The sequence below is a fragment of the Magnolia sinica genome, chromosome 10 (assembly GCF_029962835.1).
Source record: "Magnolia sinica isolate HGM2019 chromosome 10, MsV1, whole genome shotgun sequence".
Lineage (NCBI taxonomy): Eukaryota > Viridiplantae > Streptophyta > Magnoliopsida > Magnoliales > Magnoliaceae > Magnolia > Magnolia sinica.
The window spans coordinates 21386306-21411133 of NC_080582.1; the positions used below are offsets into that span (position 1 = coordinate 21386306).

The 24828-nt window shown below is 41.5% G+C and overlaps 1 protein-coding gene across 7 annotated transcripts in view; it reads left to right on the top strand.

The window, feature by feature from the left end:
* Positions 1 to 17714: 17714 nt before the first annotated feature.
* LOC131258148 (sister chromatid cohesion protein PDS5 homolog A-like) overlaps positions 17715 to 24828 on the top strand; it is a 60896-nt gene continuing 53782 nt past the window's right edge. For 3 of the 7 annotated variants that reach the window (XM_058259254.1, XM_058259257.1, XM_058259260.1), the window contains exons 1-3: positions 17717 to 17943; positions 24203 to 24406; positions 24542 to 24723. In XM_058259254.1, the coding sequence (XP_058115237.1) occupies positions 17836 to 17943; positions 24203 to 24406; positions 24542 to 24723 (494 nt within the window). In that variant the 5' untranslated portion in view covers positions 17717 to 17835. Of the gene's footprint in view, positions 17944 to 24202; positions 24407 to 24541; positions 24724 to 24828 lie in introns of all 7 variants that reach the window. The other 4 variants (XM_058259261.1, XM_058259256.1, XM_058259255.1 and 1 more) reach the window with 4 other exon arrangements.

Here is a 24828-nt window from a genome sequence, read left to right on the forward strand (position 1 = left end):
CTCGTAGTACTTCTCTGCACTTTATAGGTTTGCGCTGATTTCGTGTTTTCGGATCCTGAGTTCCTGCCCATTATATAGGGATACCGCCATAAATGTCTTCTATAGCAAAAGATGAACAGTTCCAAAATTGTCGGACTAAAGGCTGCTTGGGAAGATCAAAGGTTGCTTGGGAAGGGCATGGCCCGCCGATTTGTAGCCACGAACGGACAATTCTGTTGGAGGGCCCACTGTGATGTATCGGTTTATCCACACCATCCATCTCTCCTATCACATCATTTTAACATACAAGCACAAAAATGAGGCAGATCGAACGCTCAAGTGGACCACACCACAGATGACTCTTGTATTTAAAGCAACTGGCATTTAATGCTCTGGGCATTTAATGCAACCAAGCTTACTATTTGGTGTGGTTCACTTTAGCGTTGGATCTACCTCATTTTTGTGCATGTATCATAAAATGATCCAAGAGGAGGGATGGACGGCATGGATAAACCGATAAATCACAGTGGGCCCGCCCACAGAATTACCTGTTCGTGGCTAGAGAGGGGCGGGGTGGGACACAATCGGCGTCCCTTAGGAAGAAAAATAGTTTCGAAATTGCAAGAAACTATCTCTCTATCTTTCAATGGGTGGGGCCCACTTGGATGACCCATTTACCAGTTACAGTTTCGACCTTTCTTTCAAGCAAAGCAAGTTCCCGAAATCTAGGGTAGCTTCTTTAGATTATCGTCTTCTCTTTTGGGGAAGTCGTCGGAAGGAATTAACTCATTCAGTCACTCAGTCTCTTGTTTTGGAAGAATTTGAGTAGTCTCAACCACCTGGTTCATGGTAAGAATCGGATGCAATCTAAGAAAGTGAGTGGTCTTTGTTATGCACAAATCTAGACTGCCCTCTTCTGACCTCTAAGCACCCGCACAAGAAAAAGACAAAGGAGACCCTATCTAGAGCGGGGGACCCTCCCATACCAAACTTAGGCTAGGAATCTGGGTCTAGTCGTGTTAAGGGGCTTAGGCGGTGAGAATCTGTGTACCTGTTCATGCAGGTGGGTCCCTTATTTATAGTGTTCACAGGGCAAGATGGCCCCTAATCTCAGGCACGATCTCACCCGTTGGGCGAGATGTGTGTGAGTGGTGAATGTCAGCAGTTACCCTGGAATCACGCAGTGGATGGTTACGCACAAGTGGTGGGGATTAGCGGTTACTTTTTGAATCGTGCATTTCTGACGCTTAGCCGAGGAGATGGGTCAAGATAGTTCTAACTGGGACGTCATAGGTTAAGGTAGTAAGGGTCCTTGTTCGGCCAACTGAAGATAATCTGAGCTGAGTTAACCCGAGCCGAGCTCATCGGTTGACCGGTGACGATCCAATCTGAGTTGATCCGAGCCGAGCTTTGTCGGTCGACCGGAGGCTGTCCGAGTCGAGCTAATCCGAGCTGAGCTATCCCTCCTGAGCTGTGAGAGGGCTCGGGAGTCTTGCCCTAGTCATTTGAGTCACTAGTTTCATGGACTGAGGGTCAAACCGATCTCCTTGTTGATAGAGACCTTAATAAGTACACTTGTCAGCCTAATCTTACCTCAAAGGTCGTCGAACCATATTTTCCCATAACAAAAGCTCCCTACTTCTTGAGCTTTACAGCACGAGCTCAGGAAGTAAGTCGGTGGAGAGAGGTCAGGTTGACGAGCTATTGGGTGTTGGATGCCAACTGGCGGGGGCAGTAATATCGAAGAAAATATGCAATGATGATTTGTTGTAGTCAAGGCGCCATATTCTGTTATGATAGCTTTTCGACTACAAGCCTGTGGGGAGCAGATGCGTGGCACAGGCCGAGAAAGCAAATCGGCATGGTGAATGAGGAGTTGTCACATGTAAAGTGGTGAACAAGGGAGTGGCTCTTCACTTGCGGCATTTAATGCCGCTCATTAACAGTTTAGCGTGGCTCGAGGATTTGTATCAGTTGGACTAATGGAGTGTTGCCACGTATAAGGCGATGCTCGAGCAGACGGCTCTTCGCCTTCAGCGTTTAATGTCAGTTATGATTGCTCTCAACTGAGCAAGCCTATAAAAGTGGACAATCCCCGCATCAGCTCGACTATTTGCTCTGCAAGAGTTTTTATTATGAAAACTAGAAAAAGGTTTACATGAAGCACAAGCAGTTCCTAACCTCAGTCGATTTTCCTCACAATCTACCTTACGAACAGTAGATTTTCAGATGCTCGGCATTTCATGGATGAGGCACAGGTCAATTATCCAAATCTTCCAGTCGATAGGAACTGGACTGAGCTGCGCTGATTATCCGATAAGGTCCTTCCCAAGTTGGTCCTAGGGTGCCTGTCCCGGGTTCTGCGGTGTTCTGGAACGTATTGTATAGGACAAGGTCCCCTGGTCGGAATCATCGGATCTTGACTCTGGAATTGTAAAATCGAGCGACCTATTGTTGTCGAGCTGCGATTCTGAGCTTAGCCAATTCCCTTGTTTCTTCAAGGAGATCGAGGCACTTAGTCATTTGCTCAATATTCTGGTCCTCGGCGTAAGACCGTACGCGCATTGTAAGGAGTCCCATTTCAACTAGGACAACTCCCTTGGATCCGAAAGAGAGAGAGAGAGAGAGAGAGAGAGAGAGAGAGAACAGAGTTTCTCCAATCGAGGACCGAGTCGTAGTCTTGTAAGCCCAAAGCTCTCCGGCCCAGGCAACTTTGACATTTTCGAGCTTGATCTTGAAATGATTCTTTATTATCTTATTGATTGCTTCAACTTGTCCATTCGATTGGGGGTGTCAAGGTGACGAATAGACATTTTGAATGCCAAGCCTTTGAAACATGCCGCGAAACTTGTTGTTGTCGAGCTACCTCCCATTGTCTAAGACAATAGTGTGCGAGATGCCGAATCAACAGATGATGTTCTTCCACACGAAGTCGGTAACTTTCTGCTTGGTGATTTTAGCTACGGGCTCAGCTTCCGCCTACTTTGTAAAATAATCAACCACTACAATAGCGTATTGAGTTTGTCGTTTGCCCGGGGGCAATGACCCTATGATGTTGATGCCCCACTGAGCGAATGGCTAGGTTCAATTCATTGGGATCAGTTCTTCCGCGAGCTGTCTGGGAACAGCTGTAAATCACTAGCACTTGTTGCACTTCTGAGCAAAGCGCTTGGCATCTTCTTGGAGTGTTGGCCAGAAGTAGCCCTGCCGGATGACCTTGTGGGCTAAAACCCGGCCACCAGAGTGATTACCAGATATCCCTTCATGGATCTCTTTCAAAAAGTAGTTGGACTCTTCTGGTCGGAGGTACCTGAGATAGGGCAGGGAGAACCCTTTTTTATACATGATGTCTTCGATCATCACATACCTTGCCGATCTGAGCTTGAGCTGTCGTGCTTTCAATTTGTCTTCGGGGAGCTTTCCTTCCTCAAGGTATTTTACGATCGGGTCTATCCAGCTTGGGGCGGTATGTATGGGCTGGACGGTTTCATGGTCGGCTCGATGAATGCTCAGCTCGATGAGGAATTCTATCGAGACATTCTTCGAGATGACTCCTTCAGTTGCGGATGCCAGTTTCGCTAGGGCATTTGCCTATGAGTTTTTTGCCATTGGGATTAAGTTGACACTACATTTCTAGAATTTGCCCATCAATTCCCGAGCCTCATTTAGGTACACGATCATCCGTGCCTCTTTCGCCTGATATTCTGCGGAGATCTGGTTGACGACAATTTGAGAGTCACAACGGACCTCAAGGAGTTGAACCCCCATGGTTAGCGCTAATCTGAGCCCTGCCAGTAGCACTTCGTACTCAATCGTCAGGTCGAGGGCTAGGAGGATGATTCTGGCCCCGCCACGCTTGGAGTTAGACGACCCATCCACGTATAGTGCCCAGGTGCTTGGGTCAGCTTCTGTCATTTGGGCATTCTCGATTAGCTGACCAAGCCCCATATTATTCACCATAATAATCGATCGGCCAGCTTCGTAAGCCTCGCTGTTTAGGTCAGATCTTCTGGTTGGATCGAGAGATTCTTCCGAGCTATCCGAGGCAACTTCGTTCTCTTGACTAGCGAGTTCAACGATGAAGTCAGCCACTGCTTGGCCCTTGATAGCGCTCTTGGGCTGGTACTTAATATCGAATTCGCAGAGCTCGATCGTCCATTTAGTGAGCCTTCCCAATACCTTGGGCCTTTAAAGCACCTGGTGGAGAGGTTAGTTGGTGAGGACCACTATCATGTGAGCCTGGAAGTAAGGGCAAAGTCATCGAAAAGAGATTATCAGGGCTATGACTAGTTTCTCTAGGTCCGGATATCGCGTCTCGGATGGAACCAAGGCCTTGCTGACGTAATACACCGGGTGCTGCCTCCCTTTAGATTCTCGGACGAGGGCCGAGCTGACTGCCGTTGTAGAGGCCGCCAAGTATAGCAACTAAGGTTCTCCCAATTCTGGTTTTAACAGTAGCGGGGGTGATTCCAAGTACTATTTTAACTACTGGAATGCTTGCTCACACTCTGGAGTGCATTCTGCCTTCTTATTGCCCTTCAGTTGCTAAAAGAAGGGGAGGCACTTGTTGATTGCCCTGGAGACAAAGCGATTGAGGGCAGCAACTCTCTCAGTGAGCCATTAGATCTCTTTCACTATCCGAGGGGATTCCATATCTAACAAGGTTTTGATTTTACCGGGATTTGCTTCGATTCCCCTCTGACTAACCTGAAAGTCTAGGAATTTGCAGGAGCTGACTCTGAACACACACTTGGTCAGGTTCAACTTCATTTTATATTACCTCAGGATTGAGAAAGTCTCGTCGAGGTTGGCCATGTGGTTGGCAGCCTTAACGCTCTTTACCAACATATCGTCAATGTAGACCTCCATAGACCGCCCGATCTGCTGAGTGAACATTTTGTTTACCAACCGCTAGTATGTGGCCCGAGCATTCTTCAGTCCGAAAGGCATGACTATATAACTGTAGAGGCCTTTGTCCATGACGAAGGTAATTTTCTATTTGTCAAATTTGTGCATCGCTATTTGATTGTAGCCCAAGTATGCATCCATGAAGCTTAAGAGTCCGTGCCCGACCCTGCTATCGACCAGTTGATCAATTCTAATAAGAGGAAAGTTGTCATTGGGGTAGGCGCTTTGTTTAGGTCAGTATAATCGATGCAAACTCGCCACTTCCTGTTAGACTTTCTCACCTAGACGATGTTGGCTATCCATTCGGGGTAATAGATTTCTTTAATGAACCCTGCATCCAAGAGTTTGCTGACCTCTTTCTACAATCGCAGCATACCGCTCTAGCTCGAACACTCTCCTCTTATGCTTGACCGGTTTACAGTTTAGGTCCACATTTAATTTGTGAACCATCACCTCGGGGCTGATACTCGGCATGTCTTAATGGGACTAGGCGAACACATCATCATTCCTTCGGATGAGGCTCATTATTTGTTCGTGGTGGTTGGAGGTCAGCAATGATCCAATCCGGACTGTTCTGGTGAGATCGGCTTCATTAAGGGGAACGATTAGGAGGTCTTTTATTAAAGAACCTCTTTCCGACGAGTCTTCCCTAGGGTCAACCAAGTTGACCACTAGAGTCTGCTTAGGGGTCTTTCTCCTCAATGCAGTCAAGTAACATTGTTGAGCCTCATGTTGATATTCTCGGAGATAACCTACTTCTCAGTAGGAAACTTCATGGTGAGGTGGTACGTGGATACCACGGCTCTCATGGAGTTGAGAGATGTCATCCGAGGATGACGTTGTAGGTCAAGGGGCAGTTCACCACCAAGAAGTCGATCATTATTGTAATCTGATTATGTCCTTCCCCGGCAATGACAGGGAGTAGAATAGTGACTTCAGATATAACCTTATCCCCTGTAAAGTCATGCAGCAGGGTTTTGACAGGTCGAAGGCACGATCTTTCAACCTCCATCTTATCGAACACTCCAAAGAAGAGTATGTCAGCTAAGCTTCCCATGTCCACGAGAATGGGGTACACTTTCCAGTTAGCTATGGTCATGGCTACGACCAAAACATCGTCATGTGGATGCTGGATGCCGCGGGCGTCCTCCTCAAAGAACATTAAACTGCATGGGTGCATTCGTTGCTCTTTGGGTGGCCTGCTGGCAAGATGGATATAATGGCCTAGGTCGGTGCTCTAAGCATGAGCCTTCTAAGCTCAATTTGAATCACCACCCCCCGCAGGCCCACCATAGATGGTAAGGATTTCGAGGCTACTATCGGTGGCTTTGCTCGACTGTTCATCCTTCCGACCTAATCATCCCTCTTTGACATATATCCCTCAGGTGTCCGCTATGGATGAGGGTCTCGATCTCTTCTTTAAGGTCGAAGTAGTCACTGGTGTTGTGGTCGTGGTCGCGATTGAAGCGACAGTATTTCTGCTTGTCTCACTGATCCATGCTGGTTTTCATGTAGCTCGTCCATTTCAATGGTCATTGATCCCATACTTCTAAAAGGACTTGTTCCAGTGAGACGTTAAGAGAGGTGTATGAGCTAAACCGGCTCTCAGGACATCTGCTTGACCATTGTCCTTTAGTCGTATTCTCGTCCGACCCTCTTTTTACATGAGGGCGCTTGAGATGAGACCTCTTCTCGACATTTCTTATCCTTTGCCGAGCTCTCATTGTTTTGAGTAATTTTTCAAGAGCTGAAGAGGTCCTCGGCATTGGAATACTTTTGTGCTCGATTCATGAGCTCTCCCAAGGTCGTCAGAGGGTTTTTCCCTATCGAGAAGAGAAACCTTCCTACTCTGAGACTTGCTATCATTGTGGTCATAACTATTTATCCAAATAGTCATCGACTTGCACTGCTTCACTGTTGAATCGTATGATGTAATCTTTCAAAGTTTCACATTCTTTTTGCTTGATGATGAGTAGGTGAGTAAACGGCTTCCGTCATTCTTTCCCGACAATGAACTATGTAAGAAATGCTTTGTTGAGGTCGGCAAAGGAACTGATTGACCTCGGCTTCAGGTGTCTATACCAGCTCCGCGCGGCTCCTGTTAAGATCAAGGAGAAGGCGTGGTACATAATTGACCAGGATGCCGACTAGAGTTCCATCCAAGCTTTGTAGGATTCCAGGTGCTCAGTAGGATCCTCGGAACCCGAATACGGGGTGATGGGTGGCATCTGGAACCTCGAGGGTAAAGCTGAGCTTGTGATCTCGCTGGTGAATGGCGGTTCTGTTTCCTCCATCATCGCATCTATCGTAGTTGAAGCTTGCGCATGGTAAGCTCGGCGCATGACACCGATCTGGCCCCATAGCTAGTCAAGCTGGGCATCCCAAAGGTCCTTGTTTTCGGTGATAGTTTCGGGGGCCAAATCTTCCTGGGGTGCTTTTTTGCACCTCTTCTTTTCCAGTTCGTGACGTAGATCAGAAGGCGCTAGGACTGAGGTCCTTGAAACGTGGGACGCTGCTCGGGTAGATACGCCCTGGGATGCTTCCCTCTGAGAACCGACTGGCGTAGAATTTTCGACAGCTATTGGGGCGACTGTTTCTTGATTAGGGAGGGGAAGTTGTTTTTCTAACAGTTGTCTCATCTGGCCAAGCTCATCAACCAATGTTTCTACCTGGTTCTACAAAGAAATATAACTGCCTCCTCGATGTCAAAATGTTGATGCATGAATCTGGACTGCCCTCTTCCGACCTCCGAGCACCTGCACGGGAAGAAGATAAAGGAGACCCTAGCTAGAGCAGGGGACCCTCCGATGCCAAACTTAGGCTATAAATCTGGGTCTGGTTGTGTTGAGGGGTTTAGGGGGTGAGATTCTGCGTACATGTTCATGCAGGTGGGTCCCTTATTTATAGCGTTCACAGGACAGGATGGCTCATAATCTTAGGTACGATCTCAGCCGTTAGGCGAGATGTGTGCGAGTGGTGCATGTCGGCAGTTACTCTAGAATCACGCACTGGACGGTTAAGGGCAAGCGGTGGGGATTAACGATTACTTTTTGAATCATGTATTTCTGAGGAAGGTCATTCGCTTAGCCGATGAGATAGGTCAAGGTAGTTCTAGCTGGGACGTCACAGGTTGAGGTAGTATGGGTTCTTGTTCGGCCAACCAAAGATAATCCGAGCTAAGCTATATAGGCCGAGCTCAATCAGTTGACCGGTGACGATCTGATCTGAGTTGATCCGAGCTGAGCTCTATTGGTCAACCGGAGGCGGTTCGAGCTGAACTAATCCAAGCTGAGCTATCCCTCCCGAGCTGTGAGAGGGCTCGAGAGTCCTACTCTGGTCATTTGAGTCGCCAATTTTGTGGACTGAGGGTCGGACTGATCTCTTTGTTGATGGAGACCTTAATAAGTACACTTGTTGGCCCGAGTTGACCCCAAAAGTGGTTGAACTATATTTTCCCATAATAGTCTTTTTATTGCTTATGGATATCTACATCAAACACTTTGACAGCATCACGGGTAAATTAGTTGTTCTTATAGTATTGTTGAGAGTTGGATGACACTTTACACATCATGGACCTACACTGCTCAAACGCATGGTAATGACTGTCCGTTTGTTAGGTGTATGTAATCATTCTCCCACGCGTACATGGATATATTTTTAAATTAATGAAAGATTCAATACGATCACGATTTTTACATTAATGAAATATTTGTAAACAATGTGGACGCCATTTGAAAGCAAGCATTCAAATAGAATATAATATTTGATTGATCAAAACACTTTAGGACCTATTATTAAACACGATGTCAATCACCCCATTAAATTTCACACAAAAGAGGTATCTTATGGCATGTTTAGATCGAGGGAAAGCATAATAAAAGAAGAGGAAACACATATCATATAAATAGGACATTTCTCTATGCTTAAATAGTAAAAATAGTAGTGGATTCTCCGGCAGCCATTGTTATACCTTTTCATAATAAAAAAATTTCATCATAAGATATAAGGTGAACATTTTCTCACGAAATAAGATTTTCGCTTTCTATGCATGAATAGAATCTAGGATTTAATGTTATTATAAAATCTTTAAAAATTTATTATTGGATAATTATTATACTTTTTTTTTCTTGTTTTAATTCACTCGGTTCATAACCATGCGGTTACAAAAATTTTATTAATTCAAATCAATAAAAAAAAGTTTAAAGTAAATTTGTCCAAATGCCCACAGACATACCGAAATTAAAAAATTACGTTTTTTGGTTTCTAAAATATCATTTAACTTCATTTAAATTTATTTTTTATTGTTTAAATATTTAAAGTTTTCTCTAAAATAATCACAACAGCAAAGATGTCTAAAAGCTACATTATTTTTAGTATGGACTAGGTTCTCAAGTTTTATTAAAACCTTGTTATAAGATTTTTAGGTATTGACCACTTATAGAGTTACAGATCATCCCTTGACTTGTACGGTCTGGATAAAAGTATGCAGACTACAATGAATGCATGCATATGGGTCACTGGAATCTTACTTTGAGAGCTGTGTCTAAAGGTGGAGTTATTTAATACTTCAGTAGAGCGTGATGGTTAATACACATGCACTCGGAAACTGTACGAGTGGCCTAAACGTAGCTCAATCCTAACACGTCGAATAGCAGCAGATGTTTTTTATGGCCCATAATTTAAAAATCAGACTGTGAGAATCATTCTAGTTGTATGATCTGTGGCATCAAGTAATGTTTCTAGGCCCAAATTCTACAGACTGGTATCCATTAATCAGAGGCTGAGATCTTCCAAAATGATGTCAAGGAAATGTCTCATCTATAGAGGGATACAATTTGAACGGTTTGGATTGAAATAATTGTACTCTACATGTATAGTAGGCGTGTGCATGTACATAAATGGTTTTGCTCTGCTAGAGTAGCTATGTTTTCTCCTCCTCGAACCAGTTTTTCAAAACCATTTGACTGGGTCGTGAATCGATTCAATGAAGCCTAATCGGACTGCGTATTGAGTAACTCAGCAAGCTGTCATCGTACTGAGTAAACTCTATCGGGCACACCATGAATGTACGTGGTTTAACCACGCAGTCCAAATTTTCCGGCTCATTTCAAGTGTTGAACTAAAAATTTAAGCATATCCAAAGCTCAAGTGGACCATACCACGGAACCAGTGAGGATAATGATTTCCACCATTGAAACCTTCTTAGGGTCTACATTTAGAGGTGTACGCGAGGTGTACATGAGTTGAACGAAGTCTAGCTTGGCATAACTCGACTCGGCTCGGCCACTAGCTGACCTCAGCTTGAACTCGGCTCGGCTTAGTCCTCAAGCCTGATTAGCTAACTTAACTCAGTTCAATAAGTAGCTCGGGCCAATTCGAGCCAAGTTTGAGCCAAGATCAAGCCTCCTTGACATTTTCTCAAACATATGGGGGTGCACCGTCAATTTCTCATGAAATGTAAAATGGGAGTATCGGTTACCTAATATTTCATCAAACGCTTAGTAGGTAACATAAAAACTAAAATGCAAGGTATTTGTTTCATATCCATACCTTTCTCGTCACCCGCAACACTTTGTTGAGTCATTTCATCAAACACTTGTGGAGCAACATCAATATCAAAATAATTGAGTCACTAAACTAGTTTGATCCGAGTTCGATTCAAGTTGGGGTTCGATCCGAGTTGAGTCGAGCTTGGCAAGCTCAAACTCGGCTCGAAATTTTTTTAGCGTTAAAAAAATCAGCTCAACTTAAACTCAGCATTGAATCAAGTCGGATCAAGCTTTTTCAAGTCGAGTTGAGCGAGCTAGAGCTAACTTAGGTCCTGTATAACTATGTTTATATTATCCAAAACTTCCGTGGCCCTTATTCCACTTAGCTTTGAATATGCTTTATTTTTTGTCTAAAGCTATAAAAATATCGGATAAAATGGATGGATGGAGTGGATGAAATATATAAATCATAGTGGCCCCACAGAGTTTACAAAGTACGCTACGCTACTGGGTGCGCAATCCGCTTCCCAATGAACTAGTGAGGACACGGAACATGTGTTAGAGATCCAAGAAGATGGCATACGTGTTCGAGATCCGTGCCGTTCATCAGGTAGCACACACTTCAAAATATTATAGTAAAAAAATGACGCTAGTCTGCTTATCAGACGTTCAAACTAGTTTGATAAAAACGGGCGATTAAAAAAATGTCCAACTGTCCAGATTGAAAGTACGTGTGGCCGACTTGGTCAGCATATGATGCTATTTTTTGGTCTATGGTATTTTCATAATGCGCACCACCTTATGAATGGCCCAGATCTCTGGTATGTGTGCCAGTTCCCTGATATCTGACCAACTTTTTACCCCCTTCATGAGGACGAACGCGGGTTGTATGACAGTGTCAACAGCGGGTGGCTACTAAGACTTGAGAGTGCGCCGTGGGCTCTGCCATGATGTGTGTATATAGGTGGGCAATTTTGACCCAATCTAGTGGATCCGACTCGATCCGACCCGTTCCGAACTGAACCGACGGCCTGGATCGGGTAGGATCGGGTAAGATCATTTAGATCTGATTAGTTTTCAGATCAAGATCGGATAGTGGTTAATCCGGACCGTTCCGATCTGAATAGATTTGGACCGTTTCGATCCGGCTAGATCCGGAGTGAAAATTAATATTTTTACTTTTTCCTATGGTGTGGTCCACCTGAGCTTTGGATATTCATCAATTTCGGGTTCAACAGCTAAAATAATCTGAAAAAATGAATGGATGGCGTGGATACACCACGTACATTCATGGTGGGCCCCAACAGAATTCACTCACCTGTGAGTATGAGTTACTTGCACGGCATGTCAACAGGCGGGCAACAGTTGTATTATGTATTAGTTGCTTTGCACGTCAACACGGTAGGCTGGGAGAATATGTATTAAAGTGACTTAACCAAGTTCCTTGGGCCCCACCATGATTTATGTTTTGTATCCAACCTTCCATACATTTGGAGAGATCATTTTAGGGCAATATCCAAAGAATGAATGAAATCCAAAGCTCCAATGGACCCCAACATAGAAAGCTCTATGGACAGTGACGCCCACCATTAAAAACTTTTAAAGGCTACAAAAGTTTTAGATCAACCTGGTATTTGTGTTTTCCCTTATTTCTTTATCTTTCAACTTTTGAACAGGTTGGATTTCAAATAAACATTACAGTGGGCCTTAGGATAGTTTCAACGGTGGGAATCATTCTCCCCACTTTTTTCTGTGATGTGGTCCACTGCAGAATTTTATCTACATCATTATTTGGATCATGCCCTAAAATGATATCTCAAAATTGATGGACGGTATGGATATAACACATACAGCAGACATTGATACAAATTTTTTATAGTAATGTGGGGCCTACCTTGATGTATATATGTTATTTAAGTCGATCATCCATTTTGACATATCATTTTTGGCGTTGAACAAAAAATTATGATATATTGAAGACTGAAGTGGACCACACCATATCAAATGATCCGAATAGTGCCCAACCTAATCCGACTCGGTTTCCCTGACCGAGTCAGACTCGGATCGGGTCAAATAAATCAAGCATCGGATCTGTCCGAATCAGGTGACCTGGACTCGGTCTTGGATCAAATCGATTTCGGGTCAGCCTATTAGATTTTCGGATCTGACCGAGTGAGGCCCAATCCAGTTCGACCCGAACGATGCCTGGCTCTATGTGTGTATCTTATCCATGGCTTCCATCTATTTTTCCAGACTATTTTGCAACGCATGAGATCAAAATTGAGGCAAATTCAAATCTCACGTGGATCAGATCACAGTAAAAAAGTGGAGATCGAACACTTACAGTTAAAAACTTCTTTTAATGGCCACAAAAGCTTTGGATTAAGTTGTTATTTATATTTTGTCTTCATTCAGGTGTGCATGACCTAATCAATAGGTTAGATAACAAATAAACATTACATTGACCCTAGGATTTTTTTAATGGTGAGCATTCAATTGACACTGTTTTTCCTGTGGTACGTTCCACTCGAGATTTAGATCTCTCTCATTTTTTGTCTCATGCTCTATAATGATTTGAAAAAATAGATAAAATACATATATATTATGCTGGGCCCTAGAGTATTGTCAGTAGCCACCTTTTTATTGGCGTTGTCAGTAGGTAATTTGCGTCCGATTCCATGAGGCCCCTCATGAAGGCAGAAGGGGATTAGTTACTAGTACTGGTGTACGTGAATTGAGCTAGCTCGGTTAGCTCGCTCGACTCGACTCGAAAAAGCTTGATTCGACTCGGTTCGAAGCTGAGTTCGAGGCAAGTTGAGCTGATTTTTTTAGCTCGAAAATGAGTTCGAGCTGAGTTTGAGCTGGCCCCAGCTCAACTTAACTCAGATCGAACCAGTTCGGCGACTCGGTTACTTTGATATTGATGTTGCTCACTAAGTGTTAATTACATGACTCAACGAAGTGTGGGTGGTGGCAAGGAATGTATATACATGAAATAAATACCCTCTTTTCTTGGTTTTTATGTTGCTTAGAATGTGTTTGATAAAATACCTTGAAAACCACTGCTACTATTTCCCATATAGTGAGATTTTGAAGGTGCAGTCCAGGTGTTTGTGAAAATGCCGCACAAGCAAACTTAGCTCAATCTTGGCTCGAACTCGGCTCGAACTAGTTCGAGCTGTTGACCAAACTGAGTTGAGCTGACCAGTCAAGCTCGAGGATCGAGACGAGCCGAGTTCGAGTTGAGGTCAGCTAGTGGCCGAGCTGAGTTGAGCTGAAGCCAACTCGACTCTGTTCGACTCGATGTACACCCCTAGTTACTAGCAGGTTGAGCAGTTAGACTAAGTAACGTAACCAAATTTTGTGGCCCTACCATGATATATGTGGTTTTTCTACACTGTCCATCCATTTACAAAGATCATTTCATGGCATGAGACAGAATGAGTTAGATCAAAGGTCGAGTGGACCCACCATAGAAAGCAGCAAAGATTAAACGCCTATCCTTAAAAACTTCTAGGGGTCACATAAGTTTTCAATCAAGCTGATATTTCCCCCCTTTCATGTCTTTGTTAACTTATGAACAGGTTGGATCTCAAATAAACATTATAATGGACTTAGGAAGGTTTCAACGGCGTCACTCTTTCTGCTGTTTTCTATGGTAGGGTCCACTCAAGCTTTGGATTTTCCTCAATTTTTTTTCTCATGCCCTAAAATGACCTCTCTAAATGGATGTATGATGTGGATACAACACATACATCATGGTGGGGCCACATAAGTTAGTGACTTCATTTCACTCCTGAGCTACTCAACCTGTTAGTAGCTAATCAGCACGAGCGGATTGGCTGGTGTACCACTCACTAGCTACATGGCCGGTGTATCAACGTCGACAAGTTCTATGGGTCCCATCATGAGGTATGTGTTACATCCAAACTATCCATCCATTTTGTGAGCTCGTTGTAAAGCCCGAGACAACAAATAAAATAGATCTAATGAACAAGTGGAGCACACTGAAAAAAATAGTGGGGGATTGAACGTCTGCCACTGAAACCCTTTTGGGGTTCAACAAAAGTTTTGGATCAATATGATTTTTTTTCCTCTTCGTCCAGGTCTCTGTGATGTTATGAACAAATTGGATGGAAAATAAACGTTATGGTGGGCCCTACAAAATTTTTAATGGTGAAAATCATTATTGTGGCTGCTATTTGTGGTGTGGTCCAGTTGATCTCTGTATGTGATTCATTATCTGGATGGTATTCTAAAATGATTTCGAAAAATGGATGAAGAGTGTTGATACAATAAATGCATCATTGTGGGGCTCACGCCTCAAATGGTTCAAAGGAGATCAAAGTTGCGTGGGCCCAGAAATTATGTACTCATTCTATCTACACTGTTCACCCAAATTTTCGAAATTATTTTAGTTCGTGATTCAAAAAATTATCATATCCAAAGGTTAACTGGACCACACCACAAATAACAGCAAAGATAATGATTTTCACTGTTAAAACATTCATAGGGCCCACCATAACGTTTATTTTCCATCAAATTTGTTCATAGGGTCATACATGAAGAGGAAAAACAAATATCATATTGATCCAAAATTTCCATGACCTCTAAAAGGGTTTCAATCGTAGACGTTCAATCCCCCATTGTTTTTTGCAGTGTGGTCCAATTGATCTTTAGATCTATTTTATTTTTCTTATCAAGCCGTAAGACGATCTCATCGGTGTAGATATAAAACATACCTCATAATGGGATCCACAGAATTTGCTGACGTTAATGCACCAGCTAATCCACTTGGGAAGCGGATTGAGCAGTAAGTCACTGCACTCTGCGTACAGAGTAAACTCCGTAGGGTTCATCATGTTTTTTTTATTTTATCTTCTCTGTTCATCCATTTTACCTGACAAATTTAAGGCTTGATCCCAAAAATTAAGCATATACAATGTTCAAATGGACGGCACTATAGGAAATATTTGAATTCAACTTCTACCATTGAAAAATTCTTGGGGGCCACGGAAGTTTTGGATCAAGCTTATCTTTGTGTTTCCCTTCATCCATGTCTGTATGATCTTATGATCAGGTTGGATAACAAATAAACATCACTGTAGGGCCTATAAAGGTTTCAATGGTGAAAATCATTATCTCCACTGTTTCCCATGATATGATCCACTTGATCTTTGGATATGCTTCAATGTTGGGCTAAACTCCTTAAATTAGATAGAAAAACGGATGGACGGTGTGGATAGACTACATACATTCAAGATGGCCCAACTGAGTTTACTGAGTACAATAAGAGCGTACTGAATAACTCAGTAGGCAATCCAATCTCTTCGTGAGGGGCCTCGGAGAAGGAATCGGATTGCGTGCTGAGTTACGTAGTACGCTCTTACCGTACTAAGTAAACTATGTTGGGCCCATCGTGAAAATTAGTGGTTTATCCACACCGTCCATACGTTTTTTCAGCTCATGTAAGGCGTTGAGCCCAAAGTTGAAGCATATCCAACTCTCAAGTGGATCATATCACAGGAAGCAGTGAGAATAATGATTTCCACCATTGAAACCTTCCTAGGTCCTACAGTGATGTCTATTTGTCATCCAAGCGATTTCCACCATTGAAACCTTCCTAGGCCCTACAGTGATGTCTATTTGTCATCCAAGCCGTTAATAATATCACAAAGACATGGATGAAGGGAAAAAAACAAATATAAGATTAATACAAAGATTATGTGACACTCAAGAATTATGCAACGGTATAAGTTCAATTCACACTGTTTCATGTGGTGTGGTGCATTTGAGATTTGGATATCCTCCAATTTTAGATCCATGTTATAAAATTATCTAATAAAATAGATGGACGGAGTGGATAAAATACATGGATCATGGTGTATTCCACTGAGTTTACTCAGTACGCTAAGCGTACTGAGTTACTCAGTACGCAATCCTTTTCCCTCGAGGAATCGGAATCATAGTCCCTAAAAACTCGACCCGAGGATTGCACAGCATACACGGGTTTCAGTTTGGACAGTTGAGGCTTCTGAATCAGATATCTACGCCGTTGGTCTATTGGAGTTAACCTTGTTAGGCCCAACCGAACATATCCTCGATTAGGTAATCTAACCTTTCAATTTATGGACAAAAAAAATGAATGGATAAGAAGACACATAAAACAAAGGTTCATGTTCAACTGAAAATGGTCCATGATTTGTGGGTAGGATCTTCCTACCCATGATATTATGCGTATGCATCCATTCACCATTAGAAGGACGGATATGATGAACGGCCTGGATCGATGGTTCATGGGTCCCATCTGTACAAACTTTCAACGAAGATCTGATCCTAGGTCGAGGATCATATTATAACAAGAAGGTATCAAGTCCAACTAGTTGGAGCACAAGTTAAAGTCCAACCAGGGGTAAATTCCAATCTATTAAGCATGTGTGATATCCAACCCTTAAAATATGTTGGCCCACTATGAAAATAATCCTTTGGAAATTTCATCCCTGTATACTCGTCAGGTGGTCCTTACTGTAGAAAACAATTTATAGCCATTGGAAATAAGAAAAATATAAATGTAGTCCGTAGTAATAAAATGGCTTATTTTTTTCAGGAAAAAGTTCTATATGATAGGTAAAAAGATATTAGACGGGTTAGATTTTTTATAATATGAACGATTGGAATTTATCTCATCGGTGGACCATAATTCATAGTGCAACCGGCTGGATTTGAAAACTTTTATTATGATTATTCCTCACTCAGGGGGCGTTTACGGGCTTAAGACATCAAACTAAGGTGCCAGATAAAGCGCAGTCAGATGCATGGGAGTACCGTGCCTCCACGTCATTTCTACACACATGGGGAACGTGGAAAATATCGAACCGTTCATTTTATATGTCAGATGTCTGGTAGGTCAAACCACACCTTTTGTACAATCATACTCTTCAAACTGTGGTAGAAAAAAGAGCACCGAAAGAAAAATTCAGCAATGGTCAGATTCAATGATGAAAGATCCATTTAATAGATGACTAAGAGGCTATAATAGTATATATTTTTCCAAAATTATCTAAAAGGAGTGGGTCCCACATAATGGATGGATTGGATCATGTTCAAACTTTTACACGTGTATGGGACCTGACATTGAGGCACGAAAATGCAGTGCCTCCGGAGGTAGTGTATCAGCTCCCTCAAACTGCTTAGTTCGGACAATCCACGAGCGCATACAGCACTGCAAACACACGTGCCTAGAAGCGGGCTTACTCTTTCTCGTTTCGGTTACGGTTGAAAAACGCCATTTCATTTCATTTCACTCTCATTTCGCTTCATTTACGTTTCATTTTGATTCTAATTTCGCTCACCTGAAAGAAAAACTGAAAAAAACCCTCTGCTCTCTCTTTCCGATCGATCAGATGCTTTCTTGAGAGAGAGAGGGAGAGAGAGAGAGATTTCCGTCTCTGTAGCAGAAATGGCGCAGAAGCAGCTGCAGAAGCAGCTGCAAAAGCAGCTGAGAGAGCTCGGATCGAAGCTCGAAAACCCTCCGACTTCCAAAGACGCTCTAATCAAGCTCTTGAAGGTATTTCTCCCATTGGAATCTTTGAACTCCTTGCAAATTTCGGGAAAATATATGTTTTTTTTTGTTCTCTTTTTCAAGTTCTTTGAGTTCTTATTCAGGGTCATGCGGATTTTTGCTTAGAAATGAGGGTTTTGGAAGTGAACTTGGGGTTTTTTTGGGGTGAAAATTCATTGTTTGAAGGGCGTTTTAGAAAAAATTAGCTTCTTTTAGGGTATGGTTGGCAAATAGATGTGTAGTTGTGGAGAAAGATGCAATTTTGATGCCCTAAACTAGACTATGGTGTGTGCTTGCTCCACTGTAAAGAGCATTAGCAACACATCCAAGTTACATGTGACATACATTTGTGCCAATCTGGGTCATCCAAGTAGTCGGCCATATTGTGGATGGAGCATAGCCCAAGAACCAGACTAATCAGATTGTGGCTAACGAATGGAAGGTTGAAAAGAAAATGGTCCACCATCCAGTGGGTGGATCTGGATGGTTAGGATTGTCCATTGAGCGTTCATTATTGGGTTGTGCTCCATAAATCCTTCCACAATGAGGCATGCGATTCGGACTGCCTGTGTGCATTTATGCCACGCATGTGTGGATGTACCTTGTATCTGCCCAACAATGGGCTAATCCAAAGAGAAATTGATGTGGGGAGTGATGGGTTATCTCCACAAAGTTAATTTTGCGTTGACCTCTCTGAAGTAGATTTAGAATCAAAAGCATGGAAACAATATAAAGACGGATCAAGGTTTGAACCTAAGAGCTTGTCCTGTGCTCCAATATAAAAGTGTCAAGGAAGCATATTAAAAGGTGGTGATTTAGAGTGGATTACGAAACAAAACAATTTTCCATCTCATGCAAAAAAGAGATATAGTGGAACAATTGTTTTAACCATTGATTTTATTTTATTATGCTTGAGGGATAACCAATGTTCATGATTTATTAGTGACCTGCACTTCGTCCAGCAAGATTAGGACATGAGTGGGTGACCACAATTGTGGAGGGATATGGTCCATTGGGGTACATGGTTAGATGTTGTGTGTGCACTTTTGATGATTCAGGGCATATTGAAGTGCATGGGGTGGTGGATTACTATATTTATGGTGGAGCACTATAACCTTAATCCCTCTATGTATATGTTGTATTATGAAGAGAATGGGTGCTCTAGCATATAGAGAGAGTGGACATCGAAGCCTATTCTCCTTCCAAATGCTTTCCAAGAAGAGAACAAGTGGAGAGGTAAAACGAAAGGAAAAATGAGAGAGAAAGTGAAGGAGATCTTGTCCTTCCTCCGTAATATGTGGTCCATCTCTTGGGTTAATCTCTACTGTTGGTTCTAGATCTCAACCCTATAGTGAGACCTAAACTTGCTTAGGCATCTCTTCTTCATTGAGGATATATCGTAGAGAGGCTTATTCGTTTTGAATAAGAACGGAATCGATAATCTCTTCCTTCGGTACATTGATCTAAAGTATTAAAATCTAAATTCTAAACCATTCATTTTGGTTTTTGTTATTCTGGAAACTACACATTGTGTCCATTCTAATTCATAGAAATAAATTTTAAAGCTATGTTTTGTTTGTCTTTCCATCATTCTCTTCTGATTCTTTCTACTTTTCCAATGTCCACTTCTTAAAACATCATTTCATCCAAGAAGCTCATTTGGAAGAAAGCACATCAAACAATAATCTGTTAAAAACTAGTCACGTAAGCTTCTCCTGTTTGTGGAAGTCATTGAAAATTTTGTGTCCTCTGTCAAAGCATCTCCCTCCCATCTTTTATATCAAATTTATTCTCCCAGCATTGGTAATCTTGTGTGGGAAAAAAGGTGTGTTTTTGCCTCCCTTCAACCATCTACCCTATAATTTTTGCGTCCAATATATCTCCACTTCTATGATATCATGATTCTCATTCTTTCATTTTGCTTTTTCTTTAACAATGCCCTTTTTTATTATCAAAATCAAGAAATTTGTTGAAGAATCACCACTTTCCTTCATTGCACTGTATGATTCCTTGTTCCAACTCTTTATTTTGTGCTTTAGAAATCGAAGTTTCTTAAAAAAGCTTAAATCTTCCTCGACCTTCAACTTCAAAATCCTTCCACTATTCCAATATCATCCTTTATAAACATAGATATTCCAGCCATTTTTAGCAAGTCAATGTTCAAATCTATCGTACCTTCGATTGAGAATTTAGGGCTTTGCTAGTCCAACATGGGTTCCCATTCGCTATAGCCTATGCCATCTCCATGCTCGAATATGTTTCATTTTGGCACATGTCAAAAGGTTCACCACGTAGCCCCCACCCTGTGGATGCCACGACTTAAAAATTAGAATGGTGCAGTTATTAGGTGGGCCAATAGTGGATGAAACAAATTGATAGCTAAAAAACATGGTATAGCCGTCCATTTGTTTTGTACACCCTAGCTAATGAATGAGTAGACCAGCATGAATCCCTGATGTTTTCTAGGTGACCTACACAATCAAATCCACCTGAAGGACAACCTCCATCTCACATACATGTGCCAGACTAGCATGGGCACATTCTCACGCTTGTGATTTGCAACCTTGAATATTTAAGGAGCCATTTTAAAGAAGTCAATGTAAAATTTAATGCTTAGTTATGGATTAAGAATTTCAGGTTTAGCTATTTATAAGTAGCAGGATTAAAAATCTTGCCACGTTCATACTGCATGGTTTTTATGTATTTTGCATGCATTATTGATTTATTTCCCACCCTTATATATTGTATGACCGCTTCATTTCTATTGAAGTTGCTATTTCTGCTTGCTCAATCTAAATGGCAAGGCCGTGTTGTTCTTCGTATGATTTCTCCCTCAACTCCAACTGATCACGTTGAATTCATCATTGTAATTCATCTAAGACCAATTTGGAGCAATTGCTCAATCTAATTGTTGGAGCCTGTGCTGCCCATCAGACGTATATTGACACATATGTTTATGCTTGAGGGGGGGTGTATTACACATGTCTGAAAGACTTGGCAACGTGGATAATAGCTTGATTATCTCAGTGTAATGGAATAGGTATAGAACCACCAATCTCATTTCCGGAAGAAGAGTCCAAAGCCATATAACTTCACATGTAGTATGAGCCATCGCACCGTTCTACACTTCAGCATATCAGCAAGCAACTACATATTTTTTTCTTGCTTTTCCAAGTAACTAGGTTTTCACTGATAAAGGTGAAATAGCCACTTCTGGACCTATCATTTGAAAATCCTCCCCAATCTACTTCACAATATTCATTTAGGATCAAATTACCATGATTGGAATACGATAAGCTTTTCCCTAGAGAGGATTTTAGGTATCAAAGAATCAAATAAATTGCCCTGAGTTGATATGTACATGAAGCATGCAAAAACTGATTGGTCATACTGAGCATACGCAATGTCAAGTTATTGTCCAATAGAGACACTTGCCCACTAGATGAAGATATCTACAGAATCACCAAGAGGTACAGACTACTTGTCATGAGATGAAGATTCACTTCAATAGGACTATTGGATGATCTAACATACCAACATTTCGGCATCAATCAAAAGATCTAAGAGATGCTCCTTCGGGAGAAAATCCCTTGCGTGGACCTGACACCTCAATCTCTAGGAAGTACTTTATAATAGAGCTTCCTTTGGGAGAAAATCCCAAGTGTTTTGTTTTTCTAAGGATGTCATCTCTTTCACCATGGAAGCTCTGCAGTTATGATTAGCTAGGGCATCTGCAACTTTCGAAGGAATAGAAGCAAAGGAAATGGATGGGAGATATGCATAGTAGGAAGGAGAAATAGATTTATACAATACAAAATTACTGATGGGATGAAATGTACACGATTTTGCTTTTCAAAGTGCAATTGGTAGCCTAGACGAGGTGGGCAATGCAGTAGAAGAGATTGAGTCCGAGGATTGATGATGGTTGATGATTGACACAGTGAGCATATCCTTATTCCCTGTCCTTGTTCGAGTGTACACCTTCAACTAATTTTCAATTGTCTTGGACTGTTCCCGACTCAAACTATAAGAACTATCAACAATGACAAGGAGAAAAAAGGACTCATCACCTATGGTAATAGTTTTGCCTTGTGAAAAAAAATAAGGTACATTCTTAAAGAGGGTAACAGCTTTACGATTATACCTTTTTCTCATAACTGGACAATAACACTTATATCCCTTTTGAGAATTAGAGTGTCCTAAGAAAATAAACTTTGGAACTTGTTGTCCCAACTTGTTCTTTGTAGGTCCAAGGACACGAACCAAAAATACACATCCAAAAACTTTTGGCGAATAAAAAATAAAGGAAAAATAGGTCTCAAAGCTTTAGAGGGCAACTACCATCCAAAATTGGAGTTGGCATCCTATTGATCATATAGGCTGCAGCAAAAAACTGCTTTGTCCTGATAGATGTTAGCGACCAGCGTCCCCATCAGAATGGATCTATTAACCTCCATCAGATGATGATTTTACTGCTCTACCCTATTTTGTTGGGGGTATACAAACTAGAGGTTTGGGATCCATTCCTTCTTCAAGAAAATAACTATGAAGCTCGTGATGTTGGTATTCCCTAGCATTGTCTGAGTAATAAACTTGATTTACATATTAGTATCAACTTGATTTTGAATGATTTTATGAAACATTTTGACAATGGGTACCACTTCATCCCTGCTTTTTATGAGATATTTCCATGTAAATTCGAATAATCATCAATAAATGAAATGAAATACTTGAATCCAAAAATAAAAACCACCAAGGCTGGTCCCCAATGACCAAAATGAATAAGATAAAGGGATTGGAACTTTTCTTGGGTATGTGAAGGTAAAGAAGTTCTACAGTGTTTAGCCACTTGACAGACTTCGCATTGAAAATCATACTCCTTTACAAGTTATTCGGGAATAAAAACTAAAGAAACTTGAAAGACACCTTTTTTTTTTTTTTTTTTGAAGAATGAATATATATTATAGAAGAGGGAGCCAAGGCAACCCAAAAAAACAAAACCGACACAAGCCAAAACAAAAGAAAACTAAACAAAGCTATTAAGCAACTATACAACCCAAGGGGCCTAAAGACGAAGAGGCCCTAAAGAGACTACAACCAATTGTACAAACAGGCTAACAAGGCTGAACCCACAAAAACCCCACCGGCAGACCCTAACTGAGGCAGGTACGCTAATTCTGAAGGGGTAAGATAAATGATATATCACTCAGATTGAGGATTGAAGACCAGTCCTTCATGTCCCTGAAGATTTGAGCCACAACCTTTGAAGAAGAAGAGATGTTTCTGAAGCAGCAAAGATTTCTTTCCTTCCAGATTGCCCAGAGGGTGGCCATTAGCACTAGATGCCAGATTGCTTTAAAATCTTTACCAATGCCTCCTCCATGCCAGGCATACAACAGGTCAAGGATCTCCTCGGGCATCACCTAGGGAGAGAAATTTGGCCAGAATTGCAGATCACACTTCAATCACAAAAGGGCAATGCATAAACAAGTGACTTAAAAGACACATGATCTAAGCAAGTGTGCAAAAGATCAGTGTTTTAAGGTCATTGCCTGTATCGCAACCTTGGGAGACAAGAACATATCGGTATTGCATTGGAAATATGGCACATATCGGTGAATGTATTGCAGTTCAAGGGAACTATTGGGAAAATGATGAAAGATTTCAACGAATCTTTAAGAAATATTAAAGGACACATGAACACACACTTAGAACTTAAAACATTATAGTATTCAACTCCTCCTGCATTCCTTTTGAGTTTCGAATAATATTCACTAAGGGACTTGTTTCCTTGTTAGAATGAAAAAAATCTCTTCAAACAACTGATATGGATGGAAGATGTTTTATTGGATGAATACATCACTTGTAATGCATCCCACACCTCATTTGCAGTATCTACAAATATCATATTCCCACTAGTGGATGTTTCCATACCGATTGTACATGCTATAACTTTCATCTGTTTTTTTTTTCGTGGTCTGATATTTTAATTTTCCTTTGGTTGTAAAAAATGCTTGGATCGATTTAGCCACTACAGATAAATTGCTCCATTTGGTTTTATAAAGGTTATTTGAACCCCTAGAAAATTGGATGGATGTGAACCCCAATTTCTCCTTCTCTTCCACCTTTCAATCTTTCTCCTCTTTTCTTCCTCTCTCTCTCTTTTATCAATCACACGGTCACACCACACTTTCCATTTACAATAATCATTTTCTTGTCACATTGTACTTCTGATTAACACTTGTGGTGCCATTTCACTATGTAGCAAGCTGCAACTTGTCTTTCTGAGCTGGACCAATCGCCATCACTATTAATGATGGAGTCAATGCAGCCATGTCTTAACTCAATTGCCAAAGCAGAGCTTCTGAAACACCAAGATAGAGATGTGAATGTCCTGGTTGCAAATTGCATTTGTGAGATTACCCGTATCACAGCTCCGGAAGCTCCTTACAGTGATGATGTTTTAAAGGTATGTTTCTTCCTTAACAGGCATCTAACTCTATTTTCATCTTCAAATTAAATAGGTCCATTTTGTAATCTATACTCTAACCCATATCTTCACTTTGCAGATTTACATCCTGATTAAAGCGTTTCATTGTTGCAGGACATTTTTCAGTTGATTGTGGGTACATTTAGTAGGTTGGGCGATGTCAATGATCCGTCATTTGGTAGGATGGTCGTTATCTTGGAAACACTTGCAAAATATAGGTCATGTGTTGTCATGTTGGACCTTGAATGTGATGATCTAGTGAATGAAATGTTCAGTACATTCTTTTCTGTTGCAAGGTATGGTCAGTTCCTTATAGATTTTAGCATTTTTTACTTACCTTATGCAAGAGTAACCATATGATTTGTTTTCTACAATTGATTTTTCTTCCTCTTTGAATTGAA